This window comes from Eleginops maclovinus, chromosome 12 (genome assembly GCF_036324505.1).
Source record: "Eleginops maclovinus isolate JMC-PN-2008 ecotype Puerto Natales chromosome 12, JC_Emac_rtc_rv5, whole genome shotgun sequence".
Taxonomy (NCBI): Eukaryota; Metazoa; Chordata; class Actinopteri; order Perciformes; family Eleginopidae; genus Eleginops; species Eleginops maclovinus.
The window spans coordinates 335,333-360,172 of NC_086360.1; the positions used below are offsets into that span (position 1 = coordinate 335,333).

At 43.6% G+C, this 24,840-nt stretch overlaps 1 protein-coding gene across 3 annotated transcripts in view; it reads right to left on the minus strand.

The window, feature by feature from the left end:
- The window catches only part of abca2 (ATP-binding cassette, sub-family A (ABC1), member 2), a 168,201-nt gene that overhangs the window by 39,876 nt on the left and 103,485 nt on the right, over positions 1–24,840 (minus strand). For all 3 annotated transcript variants that reach the window (XR_010166908.1, XM_063896434.1, XM_063896435.1), the window contains 14 exons: positions 21,868–21,996; positions 21,583–21,750; positions 21,352–21,448; positions 20,427–20,600; positions 19,967–20,069; positions 18,013–18,127; positions 17,197–17,387; positions 16,824–16,974; positions 16,494–16,698; positions 16,241–16,405; positions 5,473–5,653; positions 4,783–4,995; positions 3,776–3,972; positions 1,210–1,383 (listed from right to left, as the gene is read on the minus strand). Coding sequence is in view for 2 of the 3 variants with exons in the window: in XM_063896434.1 (XP_063752504.1) it covers positions 1,210–1,383; positions 3,776–3,972; positions 4,783–4,995; positions 5,473–5,653; positions 16,241–16,405; positions 16,494–16,698; positions 16,824–16,974; positions 17,197–17,387; positions 18,013–18,127; positions 19,967–20,069; positions 20,427–20,600; positions 21,352–21,448; positions 21,583–21,750; positions 21,868–21,996 (2,263 nt within the window). In the remaining variant the exon portion in view is untranslated. The remainder of the gene's footprint in view (positions 1–1,209; positions 1,384–3,775; positions 3,973–4,782; positions 4,996–5,472; positions 5,654–16,240; positions 16,406–16,493; positions 16,699–16,823; positions 16,975–17,196; positions 17,388–18,012; positions 18,128–19,966; positions 20,070–20,426; positions 20,601–21,351; positions 21,449–21,582; positions 21,751–21,867; positions 21,997–24,840) is intronic.

Below are 24,840 nucleotides of genomic sequence, written 5' to 3' on the forward strand. Positions count from 1 at the left end.
CACGTCAAAGTATCAGTAGGCTACGTGTATGAAACACATGACTTCAAAAACAGTTATGCAGAAACATTGCATGTGATAGTCCACCTTCTCTCCCCTTCCCTCGCAAACACGCACGGCAAGTGCAGCAGCAGTCCTCGTCTCTGTAAGTAGCTCAGTCCTTAGTCCAAAAATAAAAAAGTATTGAAAAAAGATAAACAATCTCATCTATCCAGGTGATCAGGCCCTATAAGGGTGCTATCCGCGGTGCTGCTTTTCTGTGTGTAAACAACTGCACTAAAACAACTACTTCAGACTGACGAACACCTGCAGCTAAAGTTTAGCTTCCAGTTAGCCACTCCCTGCGGACATCATTTTCCTCATTGAACGACCAAATCCCTTTTTTCCTCTCTGTACACATCTCTAGTTTGGGCATTGGCCTGTCGTCAGATTTAATTTTCAGCTGCTGCTGTAGCGAAAGTTTAGTAAAATTATGTGTTACTAAATACTCCTAATCTCCACCCTCCATAACTGCACTTGCTAATGTTGCTACTTGCTAACGGCGGTGATGACATTACGAAGTTGATGGGATTTGATTGGTATGAAGCCAAAGGGCGGGTGGCTTCCCTTGGCATGGCCCTGACTAATCAAAGGTTTGGCAGGGGGCATAACGGTAGCCTCATCTGATTGGTAAATCCTTTTTTTTTCACCAAGGGATGCCAATTTCGAATGGCCTCCTCTCGACAATGACATTAGTTTACAGTGAGTGCAATATACTGTGTCACCATAACATCTAGAGGGGCGCTGTTTCACTCTTTATGAAATACTCAATGAGAATTGGGGAGAGATGGCAGCCACACACAGCACAAAAGAATAACCAAAACTGAACAAAGTGTTTTTTATTTTATTTATAAAACCCAAAGCACAGCCCTCTCAAATAAAAAGGAATAAAATCCAAACAAGAAGTGACACTATCACAAAAAACTATGTAGGCCTACCTTTCACATGCAAATTGCTGGCCTTTCCAAGTATCCCAACAAATATAAAACAACAACAACAACAATACAGGTCATATCTTAAATGCAATATGACTCACATTGTTGTTGCAAGGGACCTGAGAATAAAGAGGCCAGTGGTTTGGTTATTGGTCTCTCCTATTCTACTACCAATTTGACTGTAAATCTGTCCATGATTTCCAACAGCCTAAACAGGTGGAAAAAGAACTGAACACACCTCTGCCTTCACTCTGCTTTTTGACCAGAGTCAGTTTGTATCCGTCTCCATATGTGCTCTTCAGGAAGAGTGGTGAGCCACAGCACTTAAGTTTCCCGTGGGAGATGATGGCAATGCGATCTCCCAGAAGGTCTGCTTCATCCATATGGTGGGTGGACAGGAGGATCGTACGGCCTAGGGCAGAGGTGGAACACACACATACATCAGCATGTTTGTGCTGCAATGATCAAACATAAACCAAAGAACCACTGGATCTGAACCAGTTTCTGCCACTAGGGTTCTCTCAATGAGAAAGCATAGGAAAGAGCATGGGGTCACAGGAGTTGATGATGCTTAGCTGTGTTTAGACTCACACTGAATACACACAGAATGAAACTGTTCTTTTGCATCAAACCTTACTCAGTTTATTTCTCTGATTACTTGAGATAAGTTTTCCTATGACAGAATAAGAGTTAAATCCTAGACAATGTTTGAAACATGTCAAATATCCCTCAGTTCACTTGCCGTCCCCACAAATCCAGTTTGCCTTTGAATGCAGCTACTTCATCATCAACTTGAAGACAGTTGTCATTTCCCCCTGAAGTGACAGATTAAGTTCATTGAGCAGGTTGAATATGTCGCACAAATAAGCGAGTTTTGTGACCCATTCCTTGTCACTGAAATGTGCTGCCAGTGGTGACTTTTTTTCTGAAAAAAACCTCTGCAGCGGCTCTCGTAATTCAAACACTCTTGCCAATGATCTGCCTTTAGATAGCCACCTCACTTCAGTGTTCACTTCAGGCGTTTGTACTCCGCGTCCATCTCCTCACAAAGTTGCTCAAACAGACACAAGTTAAGGGCATGCGCTTTGATGTGGTTAATCATTTTAATGACATCATTCAACACGCTGTTGAGTTCAGGTGACATTTTTCGGCTAGCCAGCATTTCCCTGTGAATGACACAGTGCGTCGACTCACATTCAGGTGCAACCTCCTTTACCCGAGAAGTTAAACCAGAAAGCCGTCCGGTCATAGCAGCAGCTCCGTCCGTGCATATGCCCACACAAAAGGACCAATTTAGTTTTCCTGATATGTAATCATCCAGAGACTTCAATAGTTCTGCGCCTGTGGTGTTGGTTGGCAACAATAGTGCACATAACATATCCTCCTGCTCATCCTCCTGATATATATATCACACATAAACAAGTAGTGTCGCCTTGTTATCAACATCAGTAGACTCGTCAACCTGGATTGCGTACCAAGGTGACTTATTAATCCTCTCCAACAACTGCTCCTCAATATCCTCTGCGATATTCTCAATTCACCTAGTGACGGTACTGGCTGAAAGAGGAACCTGTGCTATCTTTTTAACTGCAGCCTCTCCTAGAAGTTCACGGCAAATGTCTTTAGCGGCGGGCAGGATCAATTCTTTACCAATAGTAAAAGGTTTCTTCGCCTTAGCAATACGATTAGCCACTAAGTATGATGCTCTCAGTGCACTCACATTTGTTGATGTGGTGGCCATCAGTAATTGCTTCTGCCCTTCTTGTTCACGTTTTTTTCTTTAAAAAAACTCCAAAGGCTTGTCGTTTAATGCAGGGTGCTTGGTCTCCAGGTGCCGAAGCAGTTTTGAAGGCTTCATTGACTCATTTGCCAGCTTGTCGCCACATATTACACAGAGCGGGCTCGGCGCATGAGAATCACCTGTAGGGATAAACCCGTAAGTAGGACTCCTGATATTGTCTTTTAAATGCAGATTTACTTTTCTTGGAAGTCGTAGGCTCTTCTTCTGTCTCTTCATTGGGCCTTTTCCCCTTTCCAAAGAAGCTGGCCAAAGATGTTTGTTTTTTACTCATTTTTGCTATCTTGTCGGTTTAATTTTCGCGTTAATGGCTGGTGACGTATCACGTGACCGAGACCTGTCAAGAGGCACAGACGCATGCGCCATTCCGCCAGAAGTCACTTTTCAAAATAAAACATATTTAGACTGATAATCAATAAAAAAAAGAAAAATTCAAACGTTTTGTGCAAACCGGTACCTAATGGCCCGCGGCCCGGTACCGGATCGCGACCCGGTGGTTGGGGACCGCTGCTGTAGTAGACTCGCGCTTCCTGATGAAGTTAATTGTTTACAGCTCCCGTGCACTTAATTTAACCACAGATTTTCAGTATTTTATGTGTGTTGTGTTTATTAGCCATGATAAAAGATGCTTGTTGGATGTTAATGCTAGCACATATTAGCTAATGCTAATACTTGGCCTGGGAATCCACTTGAAATAGGCTTTGAGTACAGATGCAGCATATGTTGAGAGTTATAAATCCTATTAAACAAATATATTTGTTTGAATGTTTAAAGCATAAACATGACTTGGAATTGTTAATAGCAGAAAGGCAAGAAGAATTCTGTTTGTTTTGGACAATTGCTTAATACAATTCTGGCAAGACCCGCCAAACGAACAGTAATCATTTCTCTTGTTTTACAGGCATATTATTTGGCTATACGCCATACATAGCGGGGCCTGTTACACCTGCAGCGACCTCTACGAAGATAGATGCTGGATGTGCTCTGGTACCGGGTCTCAACTCACCCTGTTTGTACTTAAGGATGAGGTCCCAGATGGCCCTGCGAGCGTAGGGATCCACCCCCGCTGTGGGCTCGTCCAGGATCACCGCCCTGGAGCCGCCAACGAAGGCGATGGCCACCGACAGCTTCCTCTTCATCCCCCCCGACAACGTCTGCACCAAGCTGTGGCGCTTGTGAGATAACTCCAGGTCCAAAATCATCCTGAACACACACACACACACACACACACACACACACACACACACACACACACACACACACACACACACACACACACACACACACACACACACACACACACACACACACACACACACACACACACACACAATGTATGATGTGATTTACATTTTCAGAGCAGCAGTCGTTTCTTTCTCCCGACTCTAGCGATCCTGTTCTTCTGTTTGAAGAACTATTTTATCTTTAATTATTAATCTCAATCATTAATCATGAATTAATCTAATTTGTTGTTTTTCAGTGCTGTTAGTTACAATCAGTGAAACTTCAACCTTTTTTGTTATCTCTATTTCACAATAAGAGCTGCCCAGGAAAGGGAAGGGTTATTTTGGAGCTGCTTGGCAGACCTTTTATTGGGAAAACATTCTGCTGAATTTTTGTGTGAAATTGTATCGCTTGTTGATCTTTTCACTTACTAGAGTTTATCACTATTGATAAGTGGCTGTGGGAAAGTAAAAAGTCCCCTGCAGGTGAATGAAGACCCCTGTCTCTCTGAGAATGTGTGGAGTAAATACCTCCTGGAGGGACTGGATGTGTCACTTCATTGATGGGATTGAACGGTAACTCTGAATAAAAATGTAACATTACAAACATGCATCATTTTTTTAATAGCACTGTAATATTAAAGATATACGCACCAATGTACTGCATATCTATATGGATTTGGAACAATAACCAACCTGGCTATAATGTATATAATATAATATCATTTCGATAGATTTCATAACTAATCTACATTTTTATGATGCATTGAAATGTGAGACGTGTACTCACTTGTCCATCTCCTTGCGGATGTCCTCCTCAGCCATGCCTTTGAGTCTAGAGTAGAACCACAGGTGCTCTTCCACACTGAGCTTGTCAAACAGGACATTGTGCTGTGGACACATGCCCAGGTTCTGGCGAATCCGATCCATCTCTGTTCGGATGTCATGACCGTATATGGTGGCAGAACCAGAGGTGGGTGGGAACAAGCCAGTCAGGATGGACCTATGACAGTGCAGGCAGTCAGTGGCGGTAGCATTGGATGAACAGTGGCACACCTCTATACAGCAGATTGGATATTGTGCATCTTATTTGATATTTTGGGCATGTATTGTATTAAAAATACTCCTTCTTTATTCATAAACATCTAACAGATGCTTCTGTTTTCATGCTTCTGGTGCTACAGCAGAGCCAACAGCCCTCAGGTGTTTTGTAGACATCGAAGGAAGTATAGGAACCTAGTTATCAGGTGCTTTAAACGTGAAATGTATGATTTAGTCCGAAAAGAATGTGTACTTGTGTACTGTATGTGATGGCATGAAGAAGCCAGGTTACACAGGATGCATCAGCTGACTAATAAGATTCTTCAAAGTTGGATGATATTAGAGAGTATTTTTTATATACCAGTATTAAAGTTGAACACTGGTCTTCAGACTTTAATCATTGCACACATGCACATGCACACACACTTATCCCACTCACATGGTTGTGGTCTTGCCAGCGCCATTGTGTCCCAGGAAGGAGACTACCTGGTTTTCATGGAGGTTAAGGCTCAGTTTGTCCAGGGCCAGTTTGCTGCCGGTTTTGTACACTTTGGTGAGTTTGTCTATACACACCACCAACGAGAGATGGCTCGGCTCCTCCTCTATGCCCCGCATCTCCTCTAGGGTTACAATGAGAGATTCTAATTATTTAAATTAAATAACACTTTCAGAAGATTTTCTAAATGTACTTCTTCTACTTTACTTTAACAAGTGGATATAACAATTACACCAATGTCCTCTGTTTAGGCTAGCCATCCAAAAATCATGAAATAGTTACATTTTCTCACGAAGAAAGCAAGTAAGAGTATAACCCTAAATAGTCTAGTAGGAAGGGGGGTGGGGTCCCATGCATCCGAAAGATATATTGTTCTAACCTACCTTTTTGTAATTCTTAAGGTGTCTATTAAATGGATTGTGATGGCCCCAGAGCCAATTATTGTCCCATATATGTTTTTATTAACCATCTTCTATGGCCGGCCTGGATATTCCACTGTGAAAAATGAAAACTTTAAATCAACATAACTCCTGAACTATACATCCGACAGACACCATTCACCCCATTTTTTTGTGTGTTTTCATGATTGAGAAAAAAGATTCCCATGCTTAAATCATGCTTGATGCATAACAGCTTAAGTAAACACCAAAAATGCTAAAATTCGCCTAGACTGAATCGCAGGAACTCCTCCCGTGTACGCCCTATTGATATTTTTTTTTTCTAACTTTTGTATTTTTACAATCTTAAAGATGTATACTAAACACAAGTTGATGATATCCACTTGAAATATGTCACATTTATGTTTATTCTGGCATGTTGGTTGCCATCCTGGATTTCCACAAATGCAAAAAAAAGAATGTACAATCTAAATAATGTCTTAACTCAGTGGTTCCCAAACTTTTTCTGCTGGGACCCCCTTTAAGACCTAAACATATTTTGGAGCCCCCCCTAAACACCGAAACTTTTAGTTTCTTGAAAATGTATTTTGAAATTCACGCAAACAGTACAAATAAACAATAAGGGCATAATCACCATTACAAGACACTTCAAAATAACATGTATTCATGTGTTTTGTGTGCAACAGCACTGTTTTAACAACTTTGCAACTGCAACTTCTCTTCTTGAGTGACAAAATAACAAAAAAAGTAACTTACATTTACTTTTAAATTGTACAACTTTGAACCTATTTCATCTTTTTAACATCTGCACTGAATTTGAAAAAATACCCCAGATTTGTTTTTTCATAAAATATTTCATACATCTCAGTGACTAGTGTGGGCTTGCTTTGAACTGCAGATCTTTTCAAATCGTGGTGGCAACTGTGAGATGGCCACCCTCAGTTCATTCTCAATGTCCAGCTTTGACCTGTATTTGGTCTTTATGGAGGCCACTGCAGAAAAGCCCACCTCACAAAGATAAGACGTGGCAAAAGGGAGTAATACTGCCATTGCCTTTCCACCCAATAGTGGGTAGTCCTCCTCCACCCCAATCCAAAATGCAGTCAGTAACTTGGCCTGAAACTGCAGTTTCAGTGTGGAGTCTGATGTGATATCAATGAACTGCTCCTCTTCAGCAGTGCTGAAGTCAGTAGGTGCGGCTGCAGTGAAGGGGTCTAGGATCCAGTCATATTGTGCTGAATCCTTCACTGAAAAATACCTCTGAAAATGTTGTTGTAGGGCAGAGATGTGTGCTCTCATACAAGGCACGATTGTGTTCTGAATGTTGTTGGATTCAAGAAAAGCATGAAGGTTCTGAAATGAGTCTGTTTCCCTCCCCAATTTTCCGCTCCCACATTTCCAATTTCCTTGAAAATGATTTTATTTTATCTGCAAGATGCGGAAGGTGGGTGTTGGTTCCTTGCATCTGCAGATTTAGTTCATTTAATTTCTGGAACATGTCACTGAGGTAGGCAACTTTCGTAAGAAAATTTTCATCACTGTAATTAACCGCGAGGTCATGACCCTCCTCCTCCAAAAAAATCCAAATTTCCTCCCGCAGCTCAAATACCCTGGACAGAACCTTCCCACGTGACAACCATCGCGCTTCGCTGTGAAACAAAACAGCTGTGTGATTGGATCCCATTTCCTCGCATAGCGCAGAGAAAAGTCGGGCCTTAACAGGGCGCGTTTTGATGTAGTTCACTGTGGCAATGACGTCCGTCATCACCTCGTTCAATTCGGGACTCAGCTGTTTAGAAGCCAACGCTTCTCGATGGATCATACAGTGAGTCCAATGAACGTTGGGCGACACACGCTTTATGAGCGCTTGGAGCCCGTTGTGCTTCCCAGCCATTGCCTGAGCCCCATCTGTACACACCCCAACACAACCCTCCCACTTCAGATTGGCCTCTTGCAAGTAAGTGTCAATTACTTTGAAAAGTTCATCAGCAGTGGCTCGCGTTTTAAGTTTTTTGCAGAACAACAGGTCCTCTTTCATGTCCCCTGCAGCAATGAATCGGACGTATGTGATTAATAAACAGTCCTTGTTGCTGTCGGTGGCTTCATCCACCTGCAGAGCAAACCGGGTGCTTGCACGCACCATATCGTTGACCTGCTCCGCTATGTCACTTGACATATCAAGTATGCGTCTCCCAACAGTGTTGTTAGAGAGAGGAATCACTTTTAACTTGTTTGCTGTTGCCTCGTCAATCATAGTGGCAACCATATCGATAGCACAGGGCAGTATCAGTTCCTCAGCTATTGAGTGTTTTTTGCACTGTGCGACACGGTAGGCCACTTTATAGGAGGCAAGCTGAGCATTGGCAGGGACAGACGCAGATTTTACGAAACTAGTCTGTTGGATACGACAGTTATTTAATTTTCTCTGAAAGAAATCAGCCGGCTTGTCTTTATGCTCAGGGTGTGTGGTCTCCAGGTGACGTTTAAGCTTGCTGGGTTTTAGACTGTCAGCGGCTAGCACTCTTAAACATAGAACACACTGCGGTCTTTCCTCACCACCTACCAGCGTACTAGTGAAGCCCAGCCCGATGTACACCTCGTCATATCTCCTCGTCTTTTTCTGAGTCGGAGTGCTTGATGGCTCGTAGCCTACTGTAAAGTAGGCTTACGCTTGATTGGACCCGCTGTTAAAAACTTTTCCATTTTAAAATGTTCAATTCTCAGACTCACGCATGGCTACTGTTATCAAAAAGTTTTTGGGAAACGCACCCCAGGGTGAGTGGTCCGTTAGTTAAGGTGGTATAGGCTCATGGTGGCATGTAGACCAGAGGTCTTCAACAGGGGGGTCGCGACCCCCAGGGGGTCCGCGGAGGTACTGCAGGGGGGTCGCGAAATCTTTGGTTGATTAGACAATTTTTTATATATATATATTTTTTTTACAAACCGTTTTTTCCCACAAATTGCAATGTCTTTAAATGCACAACACAAATCCAAAATATTATAGCGAACGGAAAAATGGAGGCAGATGTGCCAATCACGAGGCCGTGTGACACACACTGGCTCATAGACATAATATTATGTCTATGCGCTGGCTCTGTCAGGTTCCCCGTGATTGGACGAGAGCCTATTCAGGCCCCAGTTTACTGAAGACCCAGACACAGGGATGCACGCAGCGACATTATTGAGAAGACCATACATATAAAATGGATCGTTTTGTAACTCGAGCGAAAAAATCAACAAGCACAAGCGAGATACCATCCACCAGTGAACATGCAAGTGACGAGGCAGAACCTGCTGCGCCTGCAGATGTTGCAGCTAATAAGGGTAAGCGCAAAAGGGAGAAGACACGAAAATATTCAGATCATTATCTGAAGTTCGGGTTTACCTTTAAGGAGACAGATGGCATTGAGTTTCTAATGTGTGTCATTTGCTCTACTGTTCTTTCAAATGAATCTATGAAGCCATCAAAGCTGCAGCGTCACTTGGAGACAACACACAGCCACTTAAAAGACAAACCTGTTGAATACTTCCAAGCTAGCCTCAAATCCCTCCAAGGTCAACAGACATTGATCAGAAAATCAGCCAAAGTTGGGGAGCTAGCTTTGAAATGCTCTTATCAAATTGCTCTTCGGATTGCCCAGAAGAAACAGCCATACACACTTGCAGAGGATTTAATATTGCCTTCAGCAACCGATATGTGTAAAACCATGTATGGAAATGATATTGACATTAATAAACTGAAAACCATTCCAGTGTCGGACACAACCATAGCTCGCCGTATAGACGAGATGGCATCTGATGTGAGGATGCAACTGATAGAGAAGCTGAGGTTGGCAGATGCATTTGCGTTACAATTAGACGAGTCAACAGATGTGTCGAAGGACGCCCAGCTTCTGGCGTTTGTGCGCTTTGTCGATGATAAGGAAATGCAGGAGGAATTTTTGTTTTGTAAGTGCCTCCCTCAACGCACAACTAGTTCTGAAATCTTCAAAGTGATCGATGTTTTTTTCAGAGAGAATGACATTCCGTGGACAAAATGTATTGCGCTGTGCACTGACGGTGCAAGAGCCATGGCTGGTTTAAAAAGTGGACTAATCGCGCTTGTAAGGGATGTGTCTCCGCAAGTGATTTGGACGCACTGCATGCTACACAGGGAGTCACTTGTTGCCAAAGATATGAGCGCTGAATTGGCAGATGTCATGGACTCGGTAGTGAAAGTAGTCAACCTAGTCAAGAAGAGCGCATTGCAAACACGTCTCTTCTCGAATCTCTGTGCTGCTGAGGGAGAAGAACACACTGCGCTACTCTACCATTCCGAGGTTCGGTGGCTTTCACGTGGAACAGTGTTGTCACGTGTGCTGGAATTGCGCAAGTCTATTCGGGAGTTTTTACTTCTCCAAAAGCGCACAGAGCTGGCTGCACTTTTCAGTGACAATGTTTGGGTCACCAAACTTGCCTATCTTGCTGATGTTTTCGCTGAGCTGAACAAACTGAACAGTTCAATGCAAGGCCGCAATACCCATGCCATTCAACTGTATGACAAAATGGAAGGCTTTCTAAAAAAAATCAAAAGGTGGAGGGAGCGCATCGGGGAGGAAATATTTTCCATGTTTCCATCAGTGGATGAGCTGGGAGATTCTGCTGTGCTCTCGCCCCCCATTACACGCGCAATTCTTGCGCATTTGGAGGCGCTCGAGGGACAATTTGGGCACTACTTTTCTGAGGCTGACTCCTGGCGCAGGGACAAGACATGGATACTGTTTCCATTCACAGACAACGCAGCAGACGGCACACACCTGACAGTGACGGAGGAGGATCAGCTAATCGAACTATCCACTGACAGTACGTTCAGACACATATATGACACAAAACCACTCACCCAGTTCTGGATCTCTTGCCAGAAAGACTTTCCGCAATTGGCAGGAAAAGCCATGATGAGCCTTTTGCCCTTTGCCACAACCTATCTTTGTGAAAGTGGATTTTCCTCACTGACTTACTTGAAAAACAAATACAGGTCAAGGCTGCAGCCTGAGGCTGATATGACCCTCTGCCTGACAACCTCCATCCGTCCAAGGCTGGATCAGCTGTGTGCTGCTCATCAGGGTCAGACATCTCACTGATGTGAGAGTACGTGTGCCATCCACAGATGGTTTGAGGATTCATTGTCCCATCTACATGCATGTTTAGTGTTAAAATCTCATAGCTCAGTGTTTGTTTATAAATGACAGTGGCACAGCCACTCTGCACCTTGCACTTGTTTAAAGTTCAAACTTTTATTGTGATTTATTTTAATAGCCCTGTGTTGTGTGCAAGATATATGTTCGGCCACACTGTACCTTGCACTTGTTTAAAATAAAAACATGAATATATTAACCTGTGTATTATTTGAATAGCTTAGTATTGAATGTACAATAACAGTATCTATGTTTACACACTGCACTAGGCCCCGTTTAATATAAAACACAATTGTATGCCATATTAATAGTAGGGGGTCCCTGCTCCAACTCTCCATCAGTTTGGGGGTCCCTGGCCTGAAAAACGTTGAAGACCCCTGATGTAGACTAAACAACTGTATTACGTGCCACCTTAACAACAGACGCGGTTCTGCAGTTCACGCAAACCGTACCCCTCCCCCGCGACCCCCCTGCAATACCTCCGCGACCCCCTAGGGGTGCGCGACCCACACTTTGGGAACCACTGTCTTAACTATACATTGTGCAGAGGCAAATGACCCCATTTTTGGTTCCATTTTGGCATGAGGCATTGATGGAGATGGGTAGTGACATGACTGGATGATTTATGGAGCATTATCACTCAAAATAAATGCTAAAATGTAGGCAAATCAATAAGCGGAATTGGGTCAGAGGAACTAAGGTGAGAGTTATTTTTCATTCAAACTTTTGTATCTGTAATGCTTTAGGTGTCTAATAGGCTACACATATTCTCCACTTCAAAACATTGTGCCAGGTTTTGATTTTGGCAGCCATCTTGGATGTCTACACACAGTTGCAAATTAACTAGCTGGCATTGGCACTGGCTCTAAGCACAAACTGTCAAATTCAAAACTACACCCTTTAAATTATTCTGGCAATTCCTTGTAGGCGTTGGCATGAGGGTTTAGATGGTTATTTGATTTTTACCAGTTTAAAATGTTGAAATATAAGGGAAGTGGAAAGTTTCTAAAAATGTAGGTTGATTGTTGTTAGCTAATCGGCTAGTCGGTGATCGTTGCTACTAATGCCAAAGAAAGAAAATAATGGTGAGTATGAACAGTTTGGTCCAGCAAGATAGAAATCCAAGAGAGATGATAGTGGCAAAACTTGTATTTTACATGTGCCTGGCTTTGAGTATGAGGATTTCATACCACCCTCTCAAGTCAAAGGATCTGCAACTGAGAAGCTGGCCTATCTACACGGTATTCGTGATAAACGTCTCCAAGAACCCCTTGATTCTGTTTGTCACGTGGAGGATGTCTGTAATCTGATTCCAGAGAGTCTGGCTGGTGCCAATTTAGAAACTACAGGTTACCATCAAGCCTGCTACAAACAATTTACAAGGCACCAAGAACGCTTACAGGAAGCTTCAACATCACGGTCACCTCGTAAGCCACACAGCTATTCCCTCCAGTGTATCTTTTGTAGAAAGCTGGAATTGAAAAGTGTTGGGATAGACCCAAAGATGCATCAAGTTCCCAGTATATAAGAGTAAGGATGGAACCCTGAGGGAGCTGATATGGAAAAGGATTGAGCCCCAAGCCTTGGAACTTGGACTTCACCATCTCCATCGTATGGTCCAAGGTGAGGATGTTTTTGCGAGAGAAGCGAATAGTCATGTCGCAAGTCTTTTGACCTGAATTATGCAAATCATAAGCGACTCACATCACGAGGTGAAGCCCTTGATACCAACCCTGTCAGTGCAACAGGGGAGACTCCCATTGCTACTGCACATCAGATGGCATTTAACGCTGTGCTTGATGTCATTCAAGATGTAGTTATACGGCAGAAAAAGATTGTGCAGCTTGCATCACTACGTCTTGCCTACACCCAAGAGTTGGAAAGAAATGGCTTCCCCAATCCTGAGTACAGAAGTGAGAAACTGAAGAGCAAACTTGAAAAGCATGAAGGGATTGCCTTTGCTAAGGTCACAGCAGATTACAAGGGTTGTATCACCTACAACTTGGTATGCAATGCTAGCTTAGCTTATCTGTCTCAGATGCTGTGGCACATGCATACAAGCTGGGGAGCAAGAACAAGTATGAAGATATGGCCCTGCCTCTCCGTGGAACAATCCAGAAGACATTCAGAGCTTCAAAAACACTTTCTTGGCCTCCTACAGCTGATTATCTGGTCACGTCCTTGGATAACCACCTCCCATCTGATCTCATGAAGTTCCTGACCCTCATTATTTCTGGTGATGCTGACATGGAGAAGTGTGACAAGACCAGATGCCTTGTGCTGTCTATAAGTCAGATATAACATAACTCCCTACTTTAATATGTGCTCTGCCTTTAGCCTTCTTATATTGCATACATTTTATTTTGTGTACCGTATAGTTGCTTGAACACTTCAATACTAATTGCTTTCTCTATTATTCCAGGACATATGTCGTGCTGTGACAAAGGGAGAGTGGAAGTTGCCCAAGTATATTCTCCTTTGCACCACCATACGCCACCTTTACCGCAGTAGACAACTGACTGCTATTCTCAGTATGTTAAGTCACTGTGAAACCTATGACTTTGGATTGGAACTTGAACATTAACCAAGGCCCTCAATAAGGTTTCATATTCTCTGTCCCCAAATTATTACTGGTGAGGGCCACAACGTGTTTCATCTTGAGTGGGACAATCTGAACAAAATAACTACAAACATCCATGGCTCCAATGTGGTGAACTGGACTGGTGGGATCATGATACAGGAGGTGAAACCTGGATTTGATGACCTCAACTCTCTGGGAAATCAACGAATGCTCCCTCTCTATGAGCGGAACAAGACACGCTCTCTGAAGGTAGATACACCTGAGACCCTGAACCCCGTACACCTCTACAACCTCGCTTCTGGTGCCCCTGTTTCCCCCGAGGTGGAGTATGATGTCCTACATGCTGAGGCAGTTGGTAAGGAGTCCAAGCATGCTTTCATTTAAGATCGTTGTGTAAATGGCTCTTCCGAGGATGTGTTTTTTGTGCCAATCAAGAGGAAGAAGCTCAAGACAATGGACGCCTCAAACAAGACCGTCAAGCTCACTACCTCCCAGGGAAAGGTATGAGACCCAATACTCCTTACTGATAACATTATTGTTGCCATATTTGACATGCAGGGTTTACTAAGGGAAAACAGTATTGTTCATCTGTTCATCTTTGCAGGTAGTGCAGTACCGTGAATAGAGTGACCTCGCCTTCATGCTGCTGACCAAGTCCCAAAACATGGATGAACCCCTAGACATTGATGAGCTGATGCGCTACTCACTCTTTCCAGTGCCTCCCTGCCTAGGCACAGCTGATGGGTCTTCAACAAGACTAACAAGGCTGCGATGCTCCATTTCCTGATGAAAGATGCACCTGAAGATGTGCCTTATCCACAAGAGGCTTTCTACATCCAGGATGGCAACGCACTCTTCCATGCCTTGTTTAACCTCCCACCAACATTCGAGGGAATCTGTCTCCAGGCTCTGGATCATATTATGGCAAAAAAGCATTTTGTCTTCTCAACTGATGCATATCATGCTGATTCTGTCAAGGCTCAGGAGAGATTGCGTCGTGGTGTGTCCCAGCGGTACACCATAGGTGGTCCTGCAACAAGGAAGCCGAGTGACTTCAAACTCTTCTTGGCAAATGATGGGAACAAGACACAACTCTGCTTCTACTAGAGCAGGGGTAACCAACAGGTCGATCGCGATCGACTGGTCGATCTTCAAAGCCTTCACTGTCGATCCCTAGCATTTTCACATTTAAAAAAAAATCATATCCTAACGGACATCTTGAGAAAGTTGTAACTTTAAACTGTGCCAAGTTCTGCCAACCTTAACTAACAGTTAATATCGATATGGCTGAGGGTCCTGAAAAAATGAAATCAAAAACGTATTATTTCCACCCGGAATGGGAGCATGGATTTCTTTTCACATCAGCAAAAGAGAAGACTATATGCCTCATATGCCAACAGGCGGTAGCCTTGCCAAAACGTGGCAACCTGGAGCGCCATCGTGCTAGCACCCATGCTAAATTCAAAGAGTCATATCCACTCAACAGCGCATTAAGATCAAAAAGAATTGATGAACTGAAAAGATGACTGAAAGCACAGCAGTCGCTTTTCATTACGCCTACAGCAAAGAGCAAGGCAGCTACAGAAACGTCCTTCCGAGTTAGCCATATTTTGGCTAAGCACAAAAAACCATTTACGGATGGTGAGTTGATCAAAGAAGCAATGAGCGTTACAGCAGGGACAACCTGGTCCCACATGTTAATCGAGTCAATCACCGTCTGGCCATTTACAAAAGAGCAGTCACACCAACATTCCCGTGCCCCAAGCCCTACGATCCTGGCCAGGGCTTGGTGAAGAGTGAAGATGGTACCCTGGAGCCAATGTGGTCGTGTGGCCCAACCCTCCCCACTACACTGATTGACTTGCTGGAGGAAACAGTCGAGGACATGGATGAGAAGGACAATGAAGAGCAAGAGGTCGATTACGAAGACCTTCTAATTGATGAATAAAGTTTTTGGGGTGTTTTTTTTTTCTCCAAGGCCCAATTCCCCCAAAAATATCAATAGGGTGTACAGGGGAGGAGATCCTGCGATTCAGTTTAGGCGAATTTTAGCATTTTTTGTGTTTACTTAAGCTGTTATGCATCAAGCATGATTTAATCATGGGAATCTTTTTTCTCAATCAATTCCCCATGAAAACACAAAAATAAAAAGGGGTAAATGGTGTCTGTCCGATGTATAGTTCAGGAGCTATGTTGATTTAAGTTTTTCACAGTGGAATATCCAGGCCGGCCATAGAAGACGGTTAATAAAAACATATATGGGACAATAATTGGCTCTGGGGCCATCACAATCCATTTAATAGACACCTTAAGAATTACAAAAAGGTAGGTTAGAACAATATATCTTTCGGGTGCATGGGACCCCCCCTTCCTACTAGACTTAAAGGATTGATTGTCCCAAACTAGTCAGAAGTTACAAAAGGAATTAAAGTTAGTTAGGGGTTGTGTCAATCACATCAGAGGGTTTACATTGTTTTATTCAAGTTTAGCCTGGTTCAGTGGATCTATATAACTCTCCAAGATGTCCTCATCAGCCGAAAATAATCATTATTCCATACCAGATCTACGCTGGTCCATAGCACACGCCTGATCCTCCTCCATCACACTGAGCCTGGCCGCCCCTCCCCCACACCACGGCCAATCCCAGGTCTCGACACGCCCACTGCCAGACCAATAGGATCTCTGCAGGGGGAAGTACCATGGTCGGGGCAGCCCGTACATTCCTATAGGAGAGGAACAACACATTTGACCGAACCAATCTTAGAAGATGTGTCACACATTGAGAACAGCACAGAGGTTTAGAGATCATACCTGGATGCACGGCCTCAATGTACCAGGTGAGCACTCCGTAGACCCCGGCGTCGATGATGAGCATCATCATGGACAGACCAAGGTTAAAGTCATCACCTTCTACCGGAGACTGGCTGATGGTCCGCCACTGGATGCCAACGCCTGCTACCTCATACAATGCAAAATACTTGGAGCCCAGGCCAAAGGCTGTGGTGGACATCAGAGACTGGGAGGGGGGGACACATTGTATTTTCCTCAGTATCATCCTGTTTTTTTAAGTAATACCGCACAGTGACGACACATCCTAAAAACACACTCCAAATGTTGTTAGAAAAAAGGAGAAGGCCTTACAGCGATGCACTTCTCGAAGGCGGTGATCTTATCGTGGGCCACCTCCTCCCTGATGGCCACGTACATGTAGGGCACGTAGCTGAGGAAGTAGATGATTCCTCCACAGGCGGACGCCAGCTTGGCCTTAGAGTAGATCACTGACACCAAAAAACTGGAAGCAAAAAGAAATCTTTATCTTTTGATCGTTTCCCTTTCAGGAGATCTTATATATTAGTCAAACTAACATTTCCATCTAATCTTTGTTTATTATACATTCAATTGAATTCATACAAATGAACCAATATTATTGCTCTTCGATGGTGAAACAAAATCTGTGCCATTGCTTGAACTCTGGCACTTTTTGAGAAGTTATGAGTGTGCTGGAAGATCTCACCAGAACATGATGGTTGCCACGGCGTAGATGGTGAGGAAGAGCCAGATGATGAAGGGGTCGCTGTGGAGCAACACCCGGCCGTACTTCAAGATGACTGTCAGTGCGGTGACAGAGATGGACAGCTGGACGAAGCCAGTGATGAACCAGGCCACCCAGTGGACGGCGTTGTTCAGACCCATCATCTTCATCACCTGGGGGGGGGGGAGGCATAAAGGTTAGATCTAAGGACCAGTCCACTGCTTTAAGTCTCAGCTGAGTCACAAGCTGAAATCATTTCACTTTTCTATACATGTACATAGTTTTCTTCCATTATTCTGAAGTTATTATGAGCAACCTGGAGGACCAGATCTACTCTGCTAACCACCTGCTCCAGGGGGCCGATCAGGATCCATCATTAGTTGCTGTCCTGGTGACTAAATCAAGCCTCCCTTCCCATTCCAGTATGAAGGTTATTAGCAATATGAATTCAGTGTGTGTTGATTTGTGCTAATTATAATGAGTTAGCTTTATCTTTGCTTCTTTCCTCACATCTAACTATAGCTGCAGAAAGAGAGGGGGGAAGGAGGACACACACACTTGCACACACACACACACAAACATCCACGACAGCATGTAACACTTATACTCATCGTAGTTTACTCATAAACACAAGAGGTCGAGTAAACTGAACCTGATGCATAACTATTAGAGTACCCTTTCAAATTGAGTTTACATATACTTCAGACCTGAAGATCATCCACTCTGTTTTATAAATCATGCATCACATCATGTACTAGATATGTCCATGGTCTTAATATCTATCTCTAAATAAAGCACCTCTTTGAGCCGGTGCTCCTTCTCAGCCACAATGTGCTGAATCATCATGGCTACTGAGTAGACCCAGGAGATCACCATGCAGAGAGGCATCATGTGCTCAATCACAAACAGGAAACTGAAAAAAAACAACAGGGGTGAAGAACAATATGCAGAGTAAATAAAGCCTGATTCTGCATTTCAGATGTGTGGGGTATCCAGGATTTCGAACATGATCTAACATATAATACAAATAAGAGATAGATCTAAAGACATACAGTGGGGCAAAAAAGTATTTAGTCAGCCACCAATTGTGCAAGTTCTCCCATTTAAAAAGATGAGAGAGGCCTGTAATGTTTATCATAGGTACACTTCAACTATGAGAGACAGAATGAGAAAAAAAAATCCAGGAAATCACATTGTAGGATTTTTTATGAATTAATTGGTAAATTCTTCGGTAAAATAAGTATTTGGTCACCTACAAACAAGCAAGATTTCTGGCTCTCACAGACCTGTAACTTCTTCTTTAAGAGGCTCCTCTGTCCTCCACTCGTTACCTGTATTAATGGCACCTTTTTGAACTCGTTATCAGTATAAAAGACACCTGTCCACAACCTCAAACAGTCATACTCCAAACTCCACTATGGCCAAGACCAAAGAGCTGTCAAAGGAGACCAGAGACAAAATTGTAGACCTGCACCAGGCTAGGAAAACTGAATCTGCAATAGGTAAGCAGCTTGGTGTGAAGAAATCAACTGTGGGAGCAATTATTAGAAAATGGAAGACATACAAGACCACTGCTAATCTCCCTCAATCTGGGGCTCCACGCAAGATCTCACCCCGTGGGGTCAAAATGATCACAAGAACGGTGAGCAAAAATCCCAGAACCACACGGGGGGACCTAGTGAATGACCTGCAGAGAGCTGGGACCAAAGTAACAGAGGCTACCATCAGTAACACACTATGCCGCCAGGGACTTAATTCCTGCAGCTCCACACGTGTCCCCCTGCTTAAGCCAGTACATGTCCAGGCCCGTCTGAAGTTTGCTAGAGGGCATTTGGATGATCCAGAAGAGGATTGGGAGAATGTCATATGGTCAGATGAAACCAAAATAGAACTTTTTGGTAAAAACTCAACTCGTCGTGTTTGGAGGAGAAAGAATGCAGAGTTGCATCCAAAGAACACCATACCTACTGTGAAGCATGGGGGTGGAAACATCATGCTTTGGGGCTGTTCTTCTGCAAAGGGACCAGGACGACTGATCCGTGTAAAGGAAAGAATGAATGGGGCCATGTATCGTGAGATTTTGAGTGAAAACGTCCTTCCATCAGCAAGGGCACTGAAGATGAAGTGTGGCTGGGTCTTTCAGCATGACCATGATCCCAAACACACCGCCAGGGCAACGAAGGAGTGGCTTCGTAAGAAGCATTTCAAGGTCCTGGAGTGGTCTAGCCACTCTCCAGATCTCAACCCCATAGAAAATCTTTGGAGGGAGTTGAAAGTCCGTGTTGCCCAGCGACAGCCCCATAACATCACTGCTTTAGAGGAGATCTGCATGGAGGAATGGGCCAAAATACCAGCAACAGTGTGTGAAAACCTGGTGAAGACTTACAGAAAACGTTTGACCTCTGTCATTGCCAACAAAGGGTATATAACAAAGTATTGAGATGAACTTTTGTTATTGACCAAATACTTATTTTCCACAATAATTTGAAAATAAATTCATTAAAAATCCTACAATGTGATTTTCTGGATTTTTTTTTCTCATTCTGTCTCTCATAGTTGAGGTATACCTATGATGAAAATTACAGGCCTCTCTCATCTTTTTAAATGGGAGAACTTGCACAATTGGTGGCTGACTAAATACTTTTTTGCCCCACTGTATATTGCATACAGTCATTTATGGCAATCTCTAATTACGTATCACCATGCTAAATATGAAGTCCTAAACAAAAAAAAATGAACAAACATTTCTTACTCGTCTCTGGTGTAACATGGGTAGGGGAACATCTGAACGTAGTTCCCAGGCTCCACCACATCATGTCCCACAAACGTGTTGATAAAGGCTCTCTCTATCATATCTGGAAGGACAGAGTGTGTGTGTGTGTGTGTATGTGTGAGAGAGAAAAGGAGGGAAGGGATGATGAAGCACATCATTTAATCCTGTCAACAGAGTTTGAACAACTTGAGTGTTACTGTCAGACCTGGGCCCTGGAAGTAAACGTAATAAAGACAAAAACAATGGTATTTTTTTTTAAAAGATCCAGATGTCAGGGAACAAATATCACTTTAAACTTTTAACATACAACTGAAAACTGTTCAGAAAATAATGATTCAGTATATATGTACTGTATATATAGATCAATACAATGATACAAATATTGACCTATAAATGATGCATTAAATTCAATTGAAAGCAAAGCATTTCAGTCACTTACCTTGGATCCAAACAAATCCGTACAGGAAGTAGAACTTCCCCCCGGTGTTGGGCCCGGGACGCCAGTAGGCCCTCCTGATTTCATTGGTCTTCTCTGTAAAACTCGAGTTTTGTCTAATTTTGTACAGAACGTGGGGGGGCAGGGAGCCGTCTTTGTTAGTCTGGACTATCACACCTGAGAGAAAGAGAGACAGATCTCCAGTCAGCAGTTTTGTGGGGGCTCAGCGGGGCCCATTCTGCAAAACTTGGGCATGAATTCAGGCCTGATATTTTTTATAGCACTGAATCATACATAGTACATTTCATTTGAACTTTTCTACTGACTACATAATACAGTTTATAGTTTCACCCTTCACCAAATATAATAAGGTAATCAGGGGAAAATACCTACTGCAGGTGTTTGACACACATGAAGGACATTTACACAATTTGTTTTCATTTTCAAAGTCTTCTCTCCCTTTAGCTTGAGGATCATTCAAACGTACAACGTTCCACATCTTTCAAACATTGTGGATGATACTGACAGCATTTTTTTCTGTCAGCATTCCTCATCAAGCATTCACGTCTGCTCTAGTTTAACTTTTTAAGTTGACTTTTTATTTATTTTAGTTTCAGGCTGACCCCAGCATCTCTGCAGAAAAGTGTCCACTCTTTGGTGGCAGCAGTTTTCGAGTTAGGAGGCTGAGCGTTGGCATTGAGCTTACGCGTTTGAGGGCTTTTGTGTTTGTGGACACATAGTAGGGTACATAGTCAAAGACAATATTTACATGTGCACTATAAAATGTGAATCCCAAGAAAGAAGTGAAACATGTCTGCTTCAGCGCTGTGCTTGACACTGTTTGTGAGAGTAATGATCAGGGCACAGACAGCTTGCACTTTCTACAAACTGAAGCCCCATGACCCAGCCTGACAGAGTGAGGACTCACTGGCAAACACAGACACGTTGTCCTGGTAGGCCTGATTCAGGGTGTAGTTGACAATGCTGTCCTCGTCGGGAAAGCCCTTGAAGACATCAACACTAACCTGAAAGCACAGGATAGAATATCCTTTGACAACAGAACACCTTTAGAAAGCATCATACTGAAGGATTGCAGCCTGAATGATGAGCCGGCCGATATAAAGGGCATGTAGCTGCTAGTGTTCTTCACTAAACTGACCTTAGACATGAAGCGTGTCCAGCCGCAGGCAGCGTTGTCGATGGTGTCCAGCTGCTCCAGCAGGGTGGAGGTGTTCGGAAGGCTGTAGTTTCCCTCCATCAGACCCTGCATGAGCTCACTGTCTGTGCCATTCAGCAGCTCAGGGTGCTGCTGGAGCTCTGAGGACAGCTGGGCCGAGGAGAAGGAGGAGGAACAGAGACTATTGTCTGCAATGTTACATATTTTCTTTTAACATTGTGATGGTACTGCATCTTTCATTTTGAACGATCACTTGTGTTGGTCTACCTGCTGCAGCCACACCAGGTGGTTGTGCAGACGGCCCTCCTCCAGAAAAGTCCTGAGCTGGGCGGAGATGTTTAGCCAGACCCGGGTGTAGTGTGTCACGTTTCCAACAAATGCAAAGGTCTCGTTTGCCTACAGTAAGTGCAGAAGGTTAAGAAAAAACATTTGTATGAATTCAGCTTTGAGTCCTTATGTTTTTTTGCTCCCTCACTGCTGAACTGGGTTCATGTAAACGGCGGTAAAGCATCTCCACTTTTCATGCTCTGACACTCCAACTCTGAGACCTCTGAACCCCGTCACTCTCAGAGAGAGAGAATAAAGGCACAGGGGTTAAAGAAAGCTGAAAGCTTCAGCACATTGGACCCCGCCCTCCTTCTCCAGGTCACGCGTCCCAGTGAGACCAAACCGGGACTTTTTCCATCATCTGGGCTGATGCTCTATCAGTTGATTATGATAATTACGTTCATGAACATTGTTTAGAGGGTACGAATTAAGAGTAGTCTTTCAGCTGTTGAGAGTGTCAGTATGTTGCCCAGCTTCTTATTAATGTACTTTATTATACTGTATGTGTATCCTGCCATCGATTCAACAGTCATTCTTAGTCAACAACAATGAACAAACAGATCACTTTTCCTCAGCATTCCACTTGGTTCTACAGAGCCGTTCATCCCTGGATGAACAGTGATGTCCACTGTGACTGCTGGATGTATGAAGGTGATACCATTTCAGTGCAGTATTTAAAGGTCTATTATGCTCTATTTGAACAATATATTGTAGGGCCATATCTATACAAAACATGTCTGTGAAGTGTTTTGCTCAAAATACCAAACAGGTCCCCCATTGTAGCATGCCTCATACCCCTCTACTTCAGCCCTGTTCCTGAAGTGCTGATTCTGTGGCTGTAGCTTTAAATCAGGGGTTCTCAAAGTTTTGATAGCTGAGGGCCAATTTAGGAACCCAACATTGAATTGAGGGCCGCCAAAGGAAAAACAATTGAAGAAAATCCCATTTATGATAATTTAAATGAACAGGTTGCATCTGTACAGTTTACATGTATTGATCCACATCCAGTAATGTGCAATAAACACATTTTACTTAATAAGTGAGGCTAAACCTGGCAACACTGGTGAAAACCTTGAGAAACATTGTAATGCACACAAAATCCCTGGGGTTCTCTGCCTCATCAGACACATTCGGGATATAACAGTCCTATGTGCAGTCCATTTCAAATGTATTTAGAATAAAAAGTCTCAGTGTGCCTTGCTTCTTGTCTTATCAGCATGGGCGTTATTCAGGAGCAATTCCAGCTACCAAAGCACCACAGGAAAACCTGCAGAGAGAGAGAGAGAGAGAGAGAGAGAGAGAAACACACACACACAGAGACAGACAGAAAGACACACACACACACACACACACACACACACACACACACACACAAAGAGACAGAGAGAGAGAGAGAAGGGGGAGAAAGAGAGAGAAAGAGACGTAAAATAGAAGCTTACCAAACAAGTCACCATCATCATCATCATCATCATTGCCTGTCATCAATAAGCTTGTCATTAAGTCACACTGAATATTTGTTACTTGGTCAACATACCTTTTTTAATTGGCATGGGATTTGTGGTGCTGTTTTCGGTTGGCCACGATTCCTCTGATGTCCGGCTCCATCTCCGTCATTGTGATACGAAGGACAGCATGTAGATGGTCATCTGTCAGCCTGGATCTCAGCTTGGATTTGTTGATGGCCATGGTGGAGAAGGTCTTCTCACAAATGTGTGTGCTTCCGAATAAAAGAGACCATTCTGATAGCATGCTGGCGAAGTGCAGGGTATGTGGATGGGGAAAGTCCTTTGTAGAACTCGAGGAGATTCTTGTCACGATATGCTGCTCTGGCCTCGGAGCTCTCCTGCAGGTCGATGAGCTCAAACTGCATTTCTGCAGGCTCTTCCTCAGGGACACATAAGAAAGGATTTTGGAGAAGGTTGAATGCCTTATTGTGGTCCCTGAAGTCGGAGAAGCGGTGGTCGAATTCCTCTGAGTTTTTTTTATGAGGTTATGGTTCTTTTCTGAACGCAGGTGACGTAAAACGTGGCGCCCATCTATGTCTGTCTCATATACGAACGACTTGCCACCAGCCACCGGACGGCAGTGAAATATATGACATCACCAAAATCTGCCTCTAATTGCACCTAAAAAGTGTTGAATTGGCAGTGATTCAGAACTCTGGACTTCAGGAAATGTCACAACTACGTCCGTGACATTTTTCATTCCAAGCGTCTGAACAGCGAGGGCTTCTTATACAAGCCCTCGCTGTTGTGTGTATTATACAGTGGTATTTGATTAGTTTCTCACCTCCGTTGTTGGCCACTTTCTCAGAGAGCAGCGACACAGCACCTGTCTTTCTCCTGACCATTGCCGGTGCTCCATCTGTTGTGGCACCGACCAGAGACGACAGGTTCACATTGTATGCATCGAGACTACGACACACAGCATCTCAACTGTCGACTCCCCTTGTTCTGTCTTTGATACTCTCCAAGCTTAGAAGATCCTCGCCTAGGTCAAAGTTTGCCGTGACTGTTCGGATGAAAATCAGCAATTGCGCTATATTGGAAATATTCGTGCCTTCATCCAGTGCGATAGAAAAAGCCCCCTTTCCTAGCCCCTCCCCACGTTGTCCCCGTTGCTCTTTCAGATTGTTGGCCATATCTTTGATTCGTCGTGTGACTGTCATTCCACAAACTTATGTCACAGAACTTTGTTTTTTTCTCCGGGCATACAATGTCGGCCACTTTCAAAATGCAATCTCGCACAAATTCTCCGTCACTAAACGGCTTGCTGGTGCGCTCCTGGCCGCTGAATTTATCGTAGCTTTTATGCTTGGTGTGCGGTCAGACTACACCTGTAATTACCGCTTATAGATGCCGCTAAAGACCACGTAACGGAGATTCATCCTTTCAAAGCAATGTACAGTTTTAA